The sequence below is a fragment of the Exophiala dermatitidis genome, assembly GCF_000230625.1.
Source record: "Exophiala dermatitidis NIH/UT8656 unplaced genomic scaffold supercont1.6, whole genome shotgun sequence".
Classification (NCBI taxonomy): Eukaryota; Fungi; Ascomycota; class Eurotiomycetes; order Chaetothyriales; family Herpotrichiellaceae; genus Exophiala; species Exophiala dermatitidis.
The window spans coordinates 1,502,210-1,517,826 of record NW_008751651.1 but is presented as its reverse complement, the minus strand read 5'-3'; the positions used below and the strand labels follow the sequence as shown (position 1 = coordinate 1,517,826).

The 15,617-nt window shown below is 52.6% G+C and overlaps 5 protein-coding genes across 5 annotated transcripts; 2 read left to right on the top strand and 3 right to left on the bottom strand.

Moving 5' to 3' along the window:
- Positions 1-64: 64 nt before the first annotated feature.
- On the bottom strand, positions 65-2,378 carry HMPREF1120_07380 (molecular chaperone HtpG; the record flags this gene model as incomplete). The annotated part of the gene is made up of 3 exons (XM_009161603.1): positions 2,353-2,378; positions 1,968-2,253; positions 65-1,909 (listed from the first exon to the last, which is right to left on the bottom strand). The coding sequence occupies exons 2-3, from the start codon at positions 2,223-2,225 to the stop codon at positions 65-67; spliced, it is 2,103 nt and encodes a 700-aa protein (XP_009159851.1). The 5' UTR covers positions 2,226-2,253; positions 2,353-2,378.
- An 800-nt stretch (positions 2,379-3,178) lies between these two features.
- Positions 3,179-5,132, bottom strand: HMPREF1120_07379 (uncharacterized protein; the record flags this gene model as incomplete). The annotated part of the gene is made up of 3 exons (XM_009161602.1): positions 3,179-3,642; positions 3,694-4,648; positions 4,695-5,132. The coding sequence occupies 3 exons, from the start codon at positions 5,130-5,132 to the stop codon at positions 3,179-3,181; spliced, it is 1,857 nt and encodes a 618-aa protein (XP_009159850.1).
- Positions 5,133-6,773: 1,641 nt separating this feature from the next.
- On the top strand, positions 6,774-8,460 carry HMPREF1120_07378 (uncharacterized protein; the record flags this gene model as incomplete). The annotated part of the gene is made up of 4 exons (XM_009161601.1): positions 6,774-6,836; positions 6,900-6,930; positions 6,988-7,129; positions 7,188-8,460. 4 exons carry the CDS (start codon positions 6,774-6,776, stop codon positions 8,458-8,460), a joined length of 1,509 nt encoding a protein of 502 aa, XP_009159849.1.
- Positions 8,461-8,802: 342 nt separating this feature from the next.
- HMPREF1120_07377 (uncharacterized protein) lies at positions 8,803-10,401 on the top strand (the record flags this gene model as incomplete). Its single annotated transcript, XM_009161600.1, has 1 exon — positions 8,803-10,401. One exon carries the CDS (start codon positions 8,803-8,805, stop codon positions 10,399-10,401), a length of 1,599 nt encoding a protein of 532 aa, XP_009159848.1.
- Positions 10,402-11,460: 1,059 nt separating this feature from the next.
- Positions 11,461-14,192, bottom strand: HMPREF1120_07376 (uncharacterized protein; the record flags this gene model as incomplete). The annotated part of the gene is made up of 3 exons (XM_009161599.1): positions 14,121-14,192; positions 13,045-14,052; positions 11,461-12,993 (listed from the first exon to the last, which is right to left on the bottom strand). The coding sequence occupies exons 2-3, from the start codon at positions 13,993-13,995 to the stop codon at positions 11,461-11,463; spliced, it is 2,484 nt and encodes an 827-aa protein (XP_009159847.1). The 5' UTR covers positions 13,996-14,052; positions 14,121-14,192.
- Positions 14,193-15,617: the final 1,425 nt, after the last annotated feature.

Below are 15,617 nucleotides of genomic sequence, written 5' to 3'. Positions count from 1 at the left end.
TGATGATACAATGACCAGGCTCAATTAAGGCATGTCAATGGCACATCAACTAGGGGCGAGACGTCTAGTCGACTTCCTCCATGGCAGTCTCGCCAGTGGTAGCCTCAGCGGCAGGGGCCTCGGTCTCGGTCTTCTCCTCCTGAGTCTCAGTATCCTCATCGATGTTCAAGCCGAGAGAAACCAGCTTGTGAATGCGCTCAGCGAAGCTGGCAGGCTCGTCAATGGTGAAGCCAGACACCAACAGCGACGTCTCGAAGAGCAGCTGGGTGATGGACTTGACAGTGCGGTCGTTCTCGCCATCAGCCTCAACCTTCTTCTTCAGCTCACGGATGATAGGAGACTTGGGAGAGATCTCAAAGGTCTTCTTGGACGACATGTAAGAGGACATGGAAGTGTCACGGAGAGCCTGGGCCTTCATGATACGCTCCATGTTAGCGGACCAGCCGAATTGGCCAGTGCGGATGGCGCATGGGGAGCCGATGAGCTTGTGGGAGACGACGACCTTCTCCACTTTGTCGCCGAGGATGTTCTTCAGGCTCTTGGCAAGACCTTCGAACTCCTTTTCTTCCTTTTCACGCTCCTTCTTCTCCTCATCGGTCTCCTCAAGCTCGAAGTCCTTGGTGATGTCGACAAGTTTCTTGCCATCAAACTCCTTGAGCTGAGTCATGGCATACTCGTCAATGGGATCAACCAAGAACAAGACCTCGAAGTTCTTCTCCTTGAGAGCGTCAAGGAAAGGAGACTTCTGGACAGCCTTCAGGGACTCGCCGGTGATGTAGTAGATTTGCTTCTGGTGCTCCTGCATGCGGGTGATGTAGTCGGTAAGGGAGGTGGTGTCCTCACCAGACTTGGTGGAATGGAAGCGGAGCAGCTTGGCCAGAGCCTGGCGGTTCTGAGCATCCTCGTGGATACCAAGCTTGATGTTCTTGCTGAAGGCAGAGTAGAACTTGTCGAAGAGCTCACGGTCCTCAGCAATCTCATTGAAGAGCTCGAGGCACTTCTTGACAATGTTCTTCTTGATGACCTTCATGATCTTGTTCTGTTGAAGGGTCTCACGAGACAGGTTGAGAGGCAGATCCTCAGAGTCGACCACACCCTTGATGAAGCCAAGCCACTCAGGGATCAAGTCGGTAGCATCGTCAGTGATGAAGACACGTCGGACGTACAGCTTGATATTGTTCTTGGTCTTCTTGGTCTCGAAGAGATCGAATGGAGCGCGCTTGGGCACGAAGAGGATGGCGCGGAACTCTAGCTGACCCTCAACCGAGAAGTGCTTGACGGCAAGGTGATCCTCCCAGTCGTTGGACAGCGACTTGTAGAAGGCAGCGTACTCCTCTTGGGTGATCTCTGATGGGTTGCGAGTCCAGATCGGCTTCGTCTTGTTGAGTTCTTCTTCTTCTTCCTTGATCTCCTTGACCTTCTTGGTCTTCTTCTTCTTCTCTTCGCCTTCGTCTTCGGCTTCTTCGACCTTGGTCTTCTTCTCGCCGTCTTCCTCGACCTCTTCGGCCTCCTCGTCAGGGACCTCCTTCTCGGTCTCCTTCTTCACGTGGAGGTAGATGGGGTAGGAGATGAACTCGGAGTGCTTCTTGACGACTTCCTTGATCTTGGACTCGTTCAAGTAGTCGAGTTGCTCATCCTTGAGGTGCAGGATCAGCTTGGTTCCGCGGCCAAGTGGCTCGCCCTCGGTATCTTGCTTGATAACGAAGGTACCGCCTGCGCTGGACTCCCAGATGTATTGTTCGTCATCGTTGTGTTTCGAGACAACAGTGACCTTGTCGGCAACCAAATAGGCAGAGTAGAAACCGACACCGAATTGACCAATCATGGAGATATCAGCACCGGCAGACAAGGCCTCCATGAATTGTTTGGTGCCAGATCGGGCAATCGTTCCGAGGTTGTTGACCAAATCCTGGGGAAAAGTGTTAGCAAGTCGCAGATAACATTATTGGACGTTCGGGCCCACTTACAGCTTTGGTCATGCCAATACCGGTATCCCGGATGGTGAGGGTCTTGTTCTCTTTGTCGGGGATGATGTCGATTCTGAGGTCCTTGCCCGAATCCAATTTGCTTGGGTCCGAGAGGGCCTCATATCGGATCTTGTCTAGTGCATCAGATGCGTTTGAGATCAACTCTCGCAGGAAGATCTCTTTGTTGGAGTAGACAGTGTTGATGATGAGGGAGAGGAGTTGAGAGATCTCAGCCTGGAATTCAAATGTTTCCGCCATGGCTGCGGTTGTGTGGGAGGTATTAGGTCTATAGGAGATGAGTAGTTAGTAAGGCTGACTTTCAAGCACCTGGTTTGTACTCCCGCGCACAAGCAGGACGGGTGTTCAGGCAAAGGGAAGGACTTACAAGGTGAAGGGGTATCTCTAAAGTACAAGATGAACAGCAAAGATCGATTCGTGTCTGGATTTGCTGAAGGTTGAGAGGAAGAGATGCTGGAAGTGTTTATGTAGCCTTTCAGAAAAGTTAGCGCAGCCTGGAGCTGAAGGCATGGAAAGCATGGAACCTGTTGGAAACTACGATGGAAAGGCTGCGCTACCTTCTGCCGGGCGGACTGACGGGCGGTGATCCTATTGGTCTGTGTCACTGCTAAGATCTTAACAGGACAATATGCTTGTCAGACGGTCGCATTTCGTCAGGCACGCTACGGGGAGCCCCAGGCAACCGCTAATATATTGCTGTCAGACAGACAGTCACTATATCAGCCCTGCATGCACCTTGCACATGCTTGGTCGTGAATGGACTCCGCCAGTATCTGCTAGAATCCCTTCAGAACCACTTCACCTCAGCCTCGTCCTTTCTGCACAGCGACACTACCACCGCGGCAGCAAGCCAAAGAAAACAAAATACAGCATCCAGAACAATCAGGACAGCACTCTGACTTCCTTCACAGGATTGCTTCAAAGTGACTTGTGGCGTACAGCGTTGTACAACGCAATGCACACAGACCAGTATTGTAGATTGTACTGTGTATATCAAAACGCCCTCCCTTTACTGCTTAAGGTATGTATCAACCCTATGAGAGGCCAATATCTTGTACCCTGGCCAGCTTACACGTCCGCAACGCCGCGCCCCTGCACTTCTGGGGTAGTCTCCTGATAGCTCCAGAATTCGTCAACCATTAAGCCATCACACCATTACGTTGTAGATCTTTTAAAGGCCACACATCGCATGTTTATCCGTCTGAAGCGCTTTCCCCACTGCTGCTTGCTCCCTCGGCAAGCTTCTTCTCCGCCGCCTCTAATTTGTCCTTGATGTCCTTGAGTTCGGTCTGTAAGCTCTTGATGTAGACAATCGCCATTTCCACCGTGCTGGCTTTACTCGCTCCTTGACCGGACGGGGTAGGCTTGCTTTCTCCCTCGTCGTTGTCCTGGGAACCCGCTCTATCCTTCTTCGATTGTGCGGCCAGAATTGACGCAGGCAGAAGTGCTTCGATCTCCTTCAATGCAAGGTTGATGCGGTTTCGTCGCCCCTGTTCGGCAAGTTTATGCGATGTTCGTTTGGAGGTGAGATTTTCAGCCAAGGTCTCTGGGTAAGAAACACCAGGTAAATGCGTGCCCTCCAGTATGTTCTGGTAGTTTGATTTGGATGCGAGATACAATGCGCTGGTTTCTGGTGACAGATGTGCCATTCCTGGACCTGTTGTGTTCAGCTGATTGTGACCTAGAGTGAGATGAAGGCCGAACCTACCTGGTGCAGGAGCTAAAGGGTTGATGTTTGGTGAGATCTTAGGACGTATGGCGGGAGATATCGTCGCGGAAGAAGTGCTTTGTCTCTTCTTGTTGGCGCGACCTGACCCCCGGCTCTCCACCTTCCCCGGTCTTGTAAACGTGTCCTGTGAATTGCCCTTGGCGAGTGTCCCTCTAGGAGTACTTGCGGCACTCAATTTCGCTGACTTGGCCGAAATGGTTGGCGTGTTCTCACTGTCGTCACCATTCTTGCTGTTATCGATCGTGGACAAAGATTGCGGCACGCTTGGAGCAGCGGCATCCGGCAACATAATATCCTCCAAAGGTTCCTCAGCAGCTGTCGTTGAGCCATGTACCTCCAAGTGCTTCGTTGTCATTGAAGAATCACCAGGCATCCTCATCAGCGTCGCGGGCGTGACTGGATTGTTGGAAGCGACGCCATGGGGCGTCATGTCGGGTTGTGGGGACTTCCCCATATGAGGCAAAGGCGGCGGCCCCATGGCACCTTCTGACAATGATTCGGGGGAAACCGAGTCATCAGCCGGACGAAGCACAGCACTGTTCGGGGCTGACAGGTGTGAGCCTGCTGCCTGAGAACCTTGCGAGGGAAGGCCCGCCATCTTATCCAGGCGTAGCGAATTCAAGGATGGATGGCGTCGACGGGGGTGGGCTTTCAGCGCTGGAGACTGCTTTACACTTCGAGCGGGTGTACGGGTAGCGCTGCCAGCCTTGCGACGGGTTCGCTTTGTCCCGGCCATTGTCGGCTGGCCCATGGCTCCGGATTCGCCCAGGTCGATTGGCGAAGCGGTGGTCGCCGTAGAGCTGAAACCCCCTTGGGCCTCGATGGCAGGAGACGTCAAGGGGCTGAAGAAATCATCGGAAAGACCGTAATCAGCCATAGAGAAGCCACCGTCCAACGGTGTTTGCGCAGGGGAGACCAATGGAGTGAACGACAACTGAAATAGTTAGAATGCATGCCACCCTATCGCGGTAATGCCATACCTGCTGATGATCGAAGATGATTTGCCCATTGTTACCCATATGCGAGGCGTACTTTGCCGCATGCATTTCCCCGCTCACGGGCGTAGGAGGGATATGATACTGCGGTACCATCTGCATCTGCTGATACTGTTGATACTGCCCATATCGCTGATCCGTCGCGGCGGGGTTCTGGAAGCCCATTGAGTCGGTGCTACATGGCATATTCACGTTCATCGGCTCGGACTCGCTGTATGTCAGGTCGAGCGCACTGTTGCCAAAGCCCAAGCGTCCCATCGGGGTGTCGAGACCGGAATGCCCATTCTCCATGGAGGAGAAGTTTTGAAACTCATTGTCCAAGTTCAGGAATTTTGTGAAGTCATCGTTGCCGACGCCGGCGACCATGGCTTCATCTTGCATGTCCTGAGGCCATACCGCATTTTGCTCGCGCTCTTGGCTCATCCTCTTGGTTGGAAAGGAGGTACAGGTAGGTTGCGCCCGCAGGTGGGCTGCGGGAGATGATTGAGGGAAACACGACAATCAAAGAAGGTCCATATCGTCAGCGACGAAGGCGGGATACAGGTAGTCGACCGGACCTGTCTCAAGCTTGGAGAGTACAGGTAGGCAACAGGCGTCACGGCTGGGTTGTCGCTGGGTTGTGGCAGAACGGTGCGGTTGTTGAAGAGAGTCGAAATGCAGCCTTGCTGAGGTTAGGTCAAATGGAGATGAAGGGAACGGGTAACGGCGCCTCTCGCTGAAAGAACAAAATTCGAGGTCGGGACTGCCGCGACTAGGACTCGACTTACTGGTCGGTGACTGGTGGCCGCCTCAGTTGATAGTTCGCTCCCAACTTGGCTCCAGCGGCGGGGTTCAGCGCCTTTGGGGATGGCGTGGGTATTTTGAGCTTCTCACACGAATCGGTTCGCAGATAGACGTGCAGTAAGTCGACACTGGGCGTGGGTCGAGACCAGGGGGTCGACTCGAGGTCAGTCGCCAGGGTAATCGAGGTGGGCATGTCACCAGCGGAACTGAAGTATTACTACGAGAAATCCTCGGTCGCGACTTTTGCCGAAGCCTGCGGGAGCGTGGGCGACGGCGGGTCAATGCTGGATGAGACGCATTATCGGTCAACTTAACTCGAAGTTGTTGTGGCTCATGTGGCTCAGTGTACCGACCAGGATCTGGAAGGACTCTGCGAACTGCTTACGTTGTAGAGACATGGGAGTTGTGGGGGTTTGAAACGAGTTGCAGAGTGAAGTGATTTCTTTTTTAACAGCCTGCTGCTCAGTGAGCCTGAGGAGCGTACATATGCGAGGGGGCAGCTACAGAAGCACAGCCTGAGTGCTGCCATACATTGTAGTACTGCAGTGTGCCAGTGCCAGTGGTGCAGTAGTACTCCAGGCTGTGCAGCATAGGTGGAAAGAGTCCCTAGACCTACCACTGGCACCTACAGTAGGTGCCTATAACGAAGTGCTAGGCACCGCTATACTGCTGCTACTAAGTACTGCCACCGGAGTGCACCCTCAGTTTCTACTGTGTACACCTCCCGCCGGCTCAGAGGGGTCGATGGAGCTTTGAAATGTCACCAATAGTCAATACCAAACAGCCTAACATGAACCCTGTTCAAGTTGTGTTCCACCATGACTTCCACTTTGTACAACTGTATAATCAATGACACTGCACCAATATCACGAATCACTTGAGGAATACCGACTTCCATCAGATGCCATCATTGACCCTGCGAGTCAGAAAAATTTTCGACATCCACCCTCCCGCCGGAACTAATAACAGGGTTACCTGATTCTGGGTATCAGGTGTCCACCTTGCGGTGACCGCTGAGACGACACCATCTCCGCCAGAAGAGCGCTTGGACCCTCGGCTACTTTCCTGCTACTGGTCAAAGTGTCCCAAGCATTATAGCCGACGGGCTTGTTCACCATTTGCCAGTCGAGACTTTCGTTCCGCAGCTCCAGCTCACTGTTAGGCTGGACATAGCATCTCTCGCTGCTTTATACACCCTCCCAGGTTTGATCCGCGGATTGATGAAGCGTCCATCTGAGGACTAAGTTCCACTCGTTTATATCTTACGAGTCCGTCCCCATCATGTCCGCCGGACGGCCAAAGGCATTCCTCAAACAAGCAAAGGGAAAGAAGAAAAAAGAGCAGGTAAGATGGCGCCAGACGCCTATGTATCGGGTGGACAGCTTGGGGTAACAGTGCATGTTAAAGATCCTCGAAAGTGCAGACGACTTCCTGGCAGGTCCGTGTTAAGACAGTCTAATCTTGAAACCAGACTGAGTAGCTCACCATCCAATAGCCGGAGTTGAATTCGAGGAAGCTGCGGGAAAATGGCGGGCTGGCGATGCTGCAAAGTCGATGCGGTTCTTTTCCAAGGCCATTGATGTTTACGACCAGGGTCTGGCGAAATTTCCCCAGAGTCTTGACCTTGCATATAACAAGTCGGTCCTTTTCCGCTGTCCTTCAGCAGCCATCCGGAAGTGCTAACACACCCCTCAGGGCAAGGGTATTGCTCGAAATTGCGACTCATCCCATTCTTATAGGCCAGCTGAATGTGCCGCTAGTAGAGGTGTTGCAACAGGCACTCAATGCGCACCGATATGCCCTCAGCCTTGATCAGGACAATACAGAAACTCTTTTCAATACAGCACAAGTTCTGACGGCCATTGCTGAAGCATATGCAAACGATTCGGATCGTGCCGACCATGAGGCATTGCAGCCACTGGAAGAAGCATTAGAGCTTCAGGATCGATGCTTAAATCTGCAGGAGATAAAGCTAGAGGAATCACTGCTCGAACAGAGAGAAGCTGAAGCTCTATTTGAAGCAGAAAATTCGGAGCCTCTGCCTGCAGAAGCAAATACACAGGTATCTGAGGATACCAACAACTCTCCTCGAAACGGCACCGAAGATCAGTGGTTTGCGGTAGTGGAGCCATTGACAAAGGACACCCTCATCGATACTATTGTGGCAGAGCTTGGGACCCTCACAACATTGTGTAGCATTATAAGCTCATCTCCAGGTGCGGCTCCTCCGTCTATACTTGGCTGGATCGAGGAATTTTCTACCAAGTTGTTGCAAACCAAACTACCGCCCCTCCTTCAAGATGCAGAGATTGAGAGGCAACAGGAGGTTGCCCTAGCCAAAGCCAACTTCTCCAGTGCCTTGCTCGAAGCAGGTTACCGGTCGGGGGCAATTGACGCCAGCACGTACAAGCGTGAACGAGACGAGGCGTTTCGGGCTCCAGAGTTAGGCATTGAGAAGAACTTTGCAGCGCTCCTGGCCAATACGAATAGTCTCATTGCATTCAATGCTGCACTTGCAGAAGGTGATGCTTCTGGTGATGCTTCTCAAGCTTCTCTGAGATGGAACGCGTTGTCTGCGGCGATCGCCAGCATGGCCACTGCGTCCAAGATCTCCACCTCGGTGCCAGACGACATTGCAGAAACCCATTTTCTGCGTGGAAATTGTTCCCTTCTGCAGCACAGATTGAGTCAGCCACCGATATCTTTCCAACCGGCCGTAGCAAATGCTGCTCAGCTACTCAAGAACGCCGATGTCTTCTACCGCAACGCTGCGAAACTGTATCAGAATGACGAGCAGAAGGCAGTTTCTCAACTACGAGCCGCCGTTCCTCAGGCTTTGCAGATGGGTCAGGACATACTGTCAGTATCAAGTGCGAATGTCCAGGGAAGAGATAGAGCATGGATTGTGAGCCAGCTAGAAGAAATGGCAGACGAGGGATTGATCTCAGTTCCGTCCAACTCTACCTGAACCGGTTTTTGAGACATCTATCCGGCTGGTGCATTGATTATAAGAAAACAGTCGCCACATTGTCAATTCTGGGCATAGCATGGCCAGTAGTGGTGCAGGATGCAAGAGATGTTGACCATAATGTACGGTACCAAGGGGATGGCGTTGAGGAGGTTGTCATGAATCCAGTGTCTATTGCACCGGGCGTCCTCCGGGGATCTGTCCACACTATGTCCGTTATCTGCTGAGGTGGTTGACTCCGGGGACCGTCTCTCTTACCATAGTCGGGTACCACGGAACAGTCCTCTATTTTGCGAGCGAGCAAGGTCGGTGTCTCTCAGTCGCCCAAGATCGAGACAGTCGATGCACCGCCCATCATATCCAAGACACACAATCACCATCATGCCGCAAACCCCAGCACATGTCAGGCATGTGTATGGACGAGACGCGCGGATCTCATCCTACAAGAATCAGCTCGTCGAAATACAGAACCTGTACCGCGACCGTCGATACAAACAATGCATTGCGCTGTGCGAGGAATTGCAAACACCGGAAGTATGGCCGTTCCGGAGTCACACTGGAGTTGTATATCCTTGGAAGTTTCTAGCTCTAACAACGCGGCAGATCCATCCAGTCCTCAAAGTGTACCTCTGGTTCTACAATGCGATATCTCATGAGTCTATCGGATTGATTGCTCACGACTATTCGAACAACAAACAACGATTCCTCGAGCTTGCCAGACAAAATTTCAAACTGGCTTTGAGCGGCCTGCCTCTCCCTTATGTGTCTACCGAGACAGGCGGGTACGATCAACCTGAATATTCACCCCTGGCTTCAGTGTTTGCGACGCCATCGATCCAACGTGGTTGTCACACGAGCCATAGCGCCTCACCGTCGAAGAGTGTCACAGTCATAATGGTGCCGTCCGCTTCGACTTACAGTGTCTACTCGCCCGAGAGCATTATTACTAGCCCACACACCGGGGACAGTGTTGAGCATTCTCCCGCCCAAGAAGCGGAATATCTGACTACACCTTTGACGAAGAAGGGAGAATTGCATGCTACTCCAGAGACCAACAGACCTTTACCATCTTTAAGTCCCGGCACGCACACATCTCGATTGAGTCAGAGCCTCAGTCTAGAGCACGAACTGGCCAAAGAGCTCGTTCCATCGCCTTTGTTCAGCCGTACGCCCAAGCAAGCCCGCCTGACCGAACCAAATGGCCGGCCACTGCCTCCTCTGCCGTTCAACCACAAGTCCGACTTCGAAGTTCAGGGGTCACGAATTGTACAAGTCACCGCTGGAATGAGGAAGACGGCAGTCCAGACTCTTATTGCGCGGTACGAAGGCGGTTTGCCTCTGACCTCGAGTCCTGGGACGGAGTCATCACTTGCGTCCCTTCCGAGTTTTCAAACTTCGGCGGACGTCGATTCTCCCGTGACGCCGCGGTTTAAAGCAATTGGCGATGCATTCACTCCAAACCCAGTCAACGCCCATCTCGAAGCTTATCTCTCCTCGCCTGACTTGACACGCTACAACGCCTGCCTGGCAGATTTTCGGATGCAGCTGCGCAACCTCATTTCCTTCCTCGACAGTGAGATTGCCCGCGTCAACCAGGTGCAGACCGAGCGCGCTGCCACCAAGGCGCTGTCCAAGACCCGGTTTGCCAGTTTCTGGTCTTTTCCAGATCCTGCTGTTTCTACTTCTGCAGGCAGTAGATCGAACCGTAGTGGTCGTGGCCGCCGGGGGACTGATGAAGGAAGAATATCCAGTATATTTGATAAACAGACGACCATTGGCCCCGGGACCAGGATGCAAGAGAGGATCGAAAAGCTGCGGAGTGAAGGCTGGCATGTGCGGAAAGAGAAACACGGTTTCAAAGGGTCACAGTGGTACCAGGATCTCAGCATGCGCGTCGAGAGCGAACTTGCTGCTGCGGCGAGGTTGGCGTCTAAATACTAGTACCGACAGGACACCACCATCTCTTCGATCGCAGGCAGCCAGCGGCTTTGTGGTGCAACCAACCGTGCACCGCTGAGACACGACATCTGAACGGACCTGCCAAGGTATCGCAGTGTTCGACACCCCTGTTTTTGCCTGTAGGGAAAGAGGGAAGATCCGTCAGAGTCAACTGGATGGTGTAGAACCTTTTTTGTTTTTCCGTTTCGTCGAAACATTGTATTCCAGAACCTGGTTGTTGAGGGCTCTACGAACCAAAAATTTGTATGTTCCTAAACCTGCTGGTACTAATGCTTTCTGTTTCAGAACCATCCCAATCAGGATGTGAAGCGCGGGCACACGCTCCTTTTTTGTGAATGAATGGTCAGGGTGCAAATGAAGCGGCAAAAGCGAGTAGGTAATCAAGAGTTTGAAGTGATGATCTGGATTCTTGTGATTTTGTATCAAAAATTTGTCGAGTTGTCCGACGCAGATCGACAGACACACAAGACTGTAAATGGTGGTAGTAGGAGAGTCCCCCATAGTAACTCCATTGCTATAGAATGTCCACGGAGTAGTGGAGAAATAAGTAGAGCAAGATTCACAGTCTGATCCAAGTCCCGCCAATGTTCCCCACTGGCAGCTTGCCATATTTCCTTTCCCACACCATATCCATCGCCGAAGCACTGCCCAGGCCCGTCGGAGGTGAGAGTATTGTCCACTTTTACTTTTCGACCTCAAATATGTTCGTTCGCCTGGTGCAGCCACGCACGCCTCCCTGGAGCATTCTTCCGTTCCTGTCAAAAGGAGAAGAGACTTCCAGAGAAGAGAACACACCGCATAAAATCTCATAACGTCGTCATTAACTCCCAGCAATCAATATCTCGTTTCACTGCTTGTTCTCGACACCTCCGTCTTTTTCTCGGTTGATGTTTCAGTTTTCAGACGGGTGGAGTAGTGAAAATCAAATGGAAGAGCAAAAGCACCAGCAACCTGGTAATTTGTACAGTTGGCAAAGCAGGGAAACCCGCAGCCAGTCAGAGAGAAATCTCTGTAGATTTGTTGTTGCCAATCTAGATCGGTCTAGTTGTTCATGTCATAGTCGATAAAGTCGCTGTCATTCCAGGCAGCATCGAACATGGGGTCGTTGTCCAGGCTAGCAAAAGCCTCGGGACCACCAGGGAACAGGGTCGCACTGGCAGCTGCCGGGTTGGAAAAGGCAGCGCTGCTCTCGCCACCAAACAGGGAGAAGTCGGCACTAGGGAAATCCCCATCCTGTCCCATGAGTGTAGGATCGCTAAAGGAGTGTCTGGACGGTCCGGCAATCATTGGAGAATAGTCCGAAATGGACGGATTGCGCGAATGGGGCTGAAGGAATGAAGCCGGTGTCGGCATGCCTGAATTCCATGTTGTGGCGTTGCAGTCCATGGTAATATCCATTGATGTTTCGTATGGTGAGGGCTCGGTTATATTGCTGTAAGCCGGGGTGATCGGTGTTGTCATCATGTGAGGCGTGATCGGATTCGTGTTTGTGGGCGAGATGTAGGCATGAGCCGGCTGGAAGGGCTGATTGAGCGACGTGGAGTTGAAATCAAATTCAGCGAGATGATCGGCAGAGGTTGGCTGTGCCACTCTTGGGAAGATTGGGTTGGAGTATGTGACTGGAGTTGACTGATAGGCATCAAAGGAGTTGGTGGCCGGCTGCTCAAAGGGCGTGGAAGCAGAGGCACTGCTGCCTACAAGACTTCCAGCAAGGGAGCTTGTGTCATCCCAAGTCCTGATCGACACAGCAGGACTGGGAGAGTAATCCATGCTGGGTGTTTGGGGTGTATGGGCCGGTGTCATTCTGGCTGGGCCGACCTTGTCTTTGCCCTTCGCGCGTTCGTAGTGCCAGCCGTGTTTCTTCTCTTGATGTTGCTTGCAGTTACTCTCTCGCTTGGTTCGAAACTCGCAGAATTCACACTTGTAGAAATGTGGGTTCTTGGAGTGCTTGTCATTGTAGTGGCGTTCTCGCTCCTTTTCGGTAGGTAGACCAAGTTCGTGATACTTGCAGTCCGGTTCAGGACATTTGAACGGACGGGAATGCGTCTTCTCATGTTTGGCCAGATCACACTTCCGCGTGAAGGTCTTATCGCAGGTCTTATCATGGCACTTCAGCTCCACAACCTCAGGGATGTAGCCCTTTTTCCTGCGAGCCATAGACCTCTCAACATCTTCATCCAATGCTTCACTGTTCTGTCGCTTGATTCCTGGCGTGGGCTCATAAGGTAAGCCAGTACGGAGGGAATACCCTTTGCCATTCTTCCAACGCACAAGCTCAGCCTCATTGCCGGTCTGACCGAGACCACCCTCCAGGGTAACCTCGTCATCGATGGAGAAGGCCATTTCGTCGTCTTCTTCTCCAGCAGCACCAGCTTGCTGGGCGCGACTTGACGAACCAATATGAGAGGCAAGCCGGTTGACTTGCTGAACAAGATCGAGGAAATAGCCGTTGTCGTACGGGCGATCAGTCACTCGTCGTTGTTCTGACTCAGAGAGATGCTGGTAGGTATCGACAACGAGTTGCACAGTGAACTCGCCGAAGGCGCGATACAAATGCCTCGACACGTCAAGCGCCTTGTGGAGGACGTCAGAAGGTGGTAAACGCTGATAGATAAGTGTGCTTACCAAAGGCTGGAAGATGAGGCTTTGTTCAAGATCACGCAGGCATCGGACGGCCTTGTTGAATGTTGACCCGAGGGCGGTGACGAGAGGATAGAAATCCTCGAATCGCTCGTCACGGAGTATGGGAGAGATGATAGACTCTTTGATCCGATTGCGGGCGGATGAACTGAGAGCTGGATGACGAGCAGAGACTCGAGGAGAAGGAGGAGCAATGCTTCGTGTGACAGCAGAGGGTTTAAGTAGCGATGGCAGTGCGGATGAGGAGCGATTAGCTCGTGGCCTGAGGCGTTGTTGCGTTGAATCTGGCTGGTCAGCTTCTGTTGAGGGATGGTTAACATCGTCACACATCAACACACAGCGGGCAATCCAACCTTGAATCAAGTCTTTCACCAGACTGTCTTCTTCAGAGGTGTTTCCCACAACCTTCTCCACTGGACCACTGATGGATGCCCCTAGTGCACTGTCCTTGTTCGACAACAAATCCAACGCCCTTTCAAAAGACTTGGCCAAGCCTTTGTCACTTGAAGTGATGATCGACGAGCCAAGTCCTTCGTCGGACGGTGAGGAGACACGCAGGATCTGTTCTTCCAAGGCTTTTGCAGACCGTCGTCGACTCGAACCTCTCTTGCCACGAGCGCCAGAGAACGTCTGTTCGAAGTCGGCAATGGACTGAGCGACGTCCTCTTTCTCGGACAGCCAACTAGTGAAGGTGGCCGTGGAGCATGTTGGAGAGCGTCGAGTGAGGTGAGGGATGCTTAAAACCGGATCATCCGCCGTGGCGGGCGATGATGACTGGTGGAAAGTGGCCCCTTTGGACAAGGACATCTTATGAAGAACGCATTTTGATGACTCTGGCGACGCCGGTGGTGATGGAGGAAGATGGCTGGTGATGAGTCGATGCGTGCGGCGATGAGCAAAGGGAGTAGGAGGAGGTGGCATGGCAGAAGAGGACATGGTTGGTATATCAAGTCTCGAACAAGCTGGGGGAGGATGCAGATGACACGCGAAGCGCTAGCTCGAAAGTTCAGCACGCGGTCTATTGGCTGATATAGAGCTGCTCCCAGGGGCTTATGACTCACTTATTCCAAGCGACATATGCCGACGATATAAGACTGATAAATGCGAAGTCGACTCTACTCACAGTTGTGGTTCTTTTTTCCTTTTCGGGCGGACTTGTGTGCTAGCCGGTCGAAGGTATTCCGTGCTAATGGATCGGGGGGGTTGACAGGCTTGTTTGGCGTACCCCGTGAGGAAATATCTGGTACTGCTATAGCATAGCCCAGGGGATAGGATGTCCGCGGGAACGGAGGCAGGAGCCGAAGGTCTTGAGGGCGGTGCCAGGGAACCGTCGCGGTGCCAAGTAACAAGAGCAGGCGGAGGTTGAGTGGAGGAGCCGGACAATGCGCTGGGTTCAAATGAGCGAACAGATATGCGGATAGCTGTTTAATGGTTGAGGTGAGGGTGAAACCGAATAGAAGACAGATGGGTGTAGGTGGTGTTCAAGGCAATTGCGGATGGAAAGTCAACGCCTGAGGCCAGCGTGGCGAGTATCTGGCTTTCTCTCTTTCCTCGTGGTCTGGTCGACCGGATGGACCGCGCACCAGAGAACGTGAACGAGGAAACGGAGAAGGAAAAAGACAAGGTGGTGATAGTAGGATGAGTCGAGCAGTTGTCGCGGTGGTGGTGATGACGGCCGCTTGATCACTTGCGGTGGTAACGAGTGATGCCTACTTTGCCAAGACGATGGTGACAGGGATGCGCGCCGCCTGAGCACGGGGTCTCGGACTTTGCACTTTCGTCTCTCCTCTTCCCTGTCCTTCCAGTGTGGCGCGGACGGCTCGGAGCATGCAAAAGCAAAAAGCCGGGAGACTAACGACTGTCACTCTACACTCTTGCAACGTATACAACCACTGCGATGGGCCTGTGGTTCAATCGATGAGTCCTCTGCCCTTGACCCACCTCCTCCTTCGGCCGCAAGCGTCTCCTCGTCGGCCGAATCATTCCTCCAGACTCCGTCGAGCGACTCTCCATGTGCTAGTATCACTCGCAGAGTTCTCTTTCAGATATTGTAATATACATTGAGTCGCGGCATAGCAAGGAACAACGACATTGAGAACGTCCAGTCTTTTGCAACAATGACTGCTTCGAGTGTTTGAAGAGTGCTTCGAAGGCCATGCTTACAGTGATAAAAATACGACATACGATCGATTCCACAATTGGGCGCAATGCAGTGGGCGCAGTCAGCCTTACGCAACTTATCCCCATCGTTGCTGGCTCCGCATCTGCCAGGAACATGCGGTGATTTCTCCCACTGGCAGCACTAGCACTGCAGTCCTACCTGTCATTGGTGGGTTGGACAGAGGTACGCAGATCACGTGCTGCGGAGACCGGGCCCGAGTTCATCCGTTCCCAAACCCAGAGTTCGACCCTGGATTCAGGGATCGCGCCCGCTGGAACAGGGAGAGGGTACGAGTGATCATAATCACACAGGACACTATTTCTCCATCCTACCACTCCCGCACGCATGAAACGGATCAGATGATACTATCCTGGGTGTAGCGACTGGCAGTGCTGAC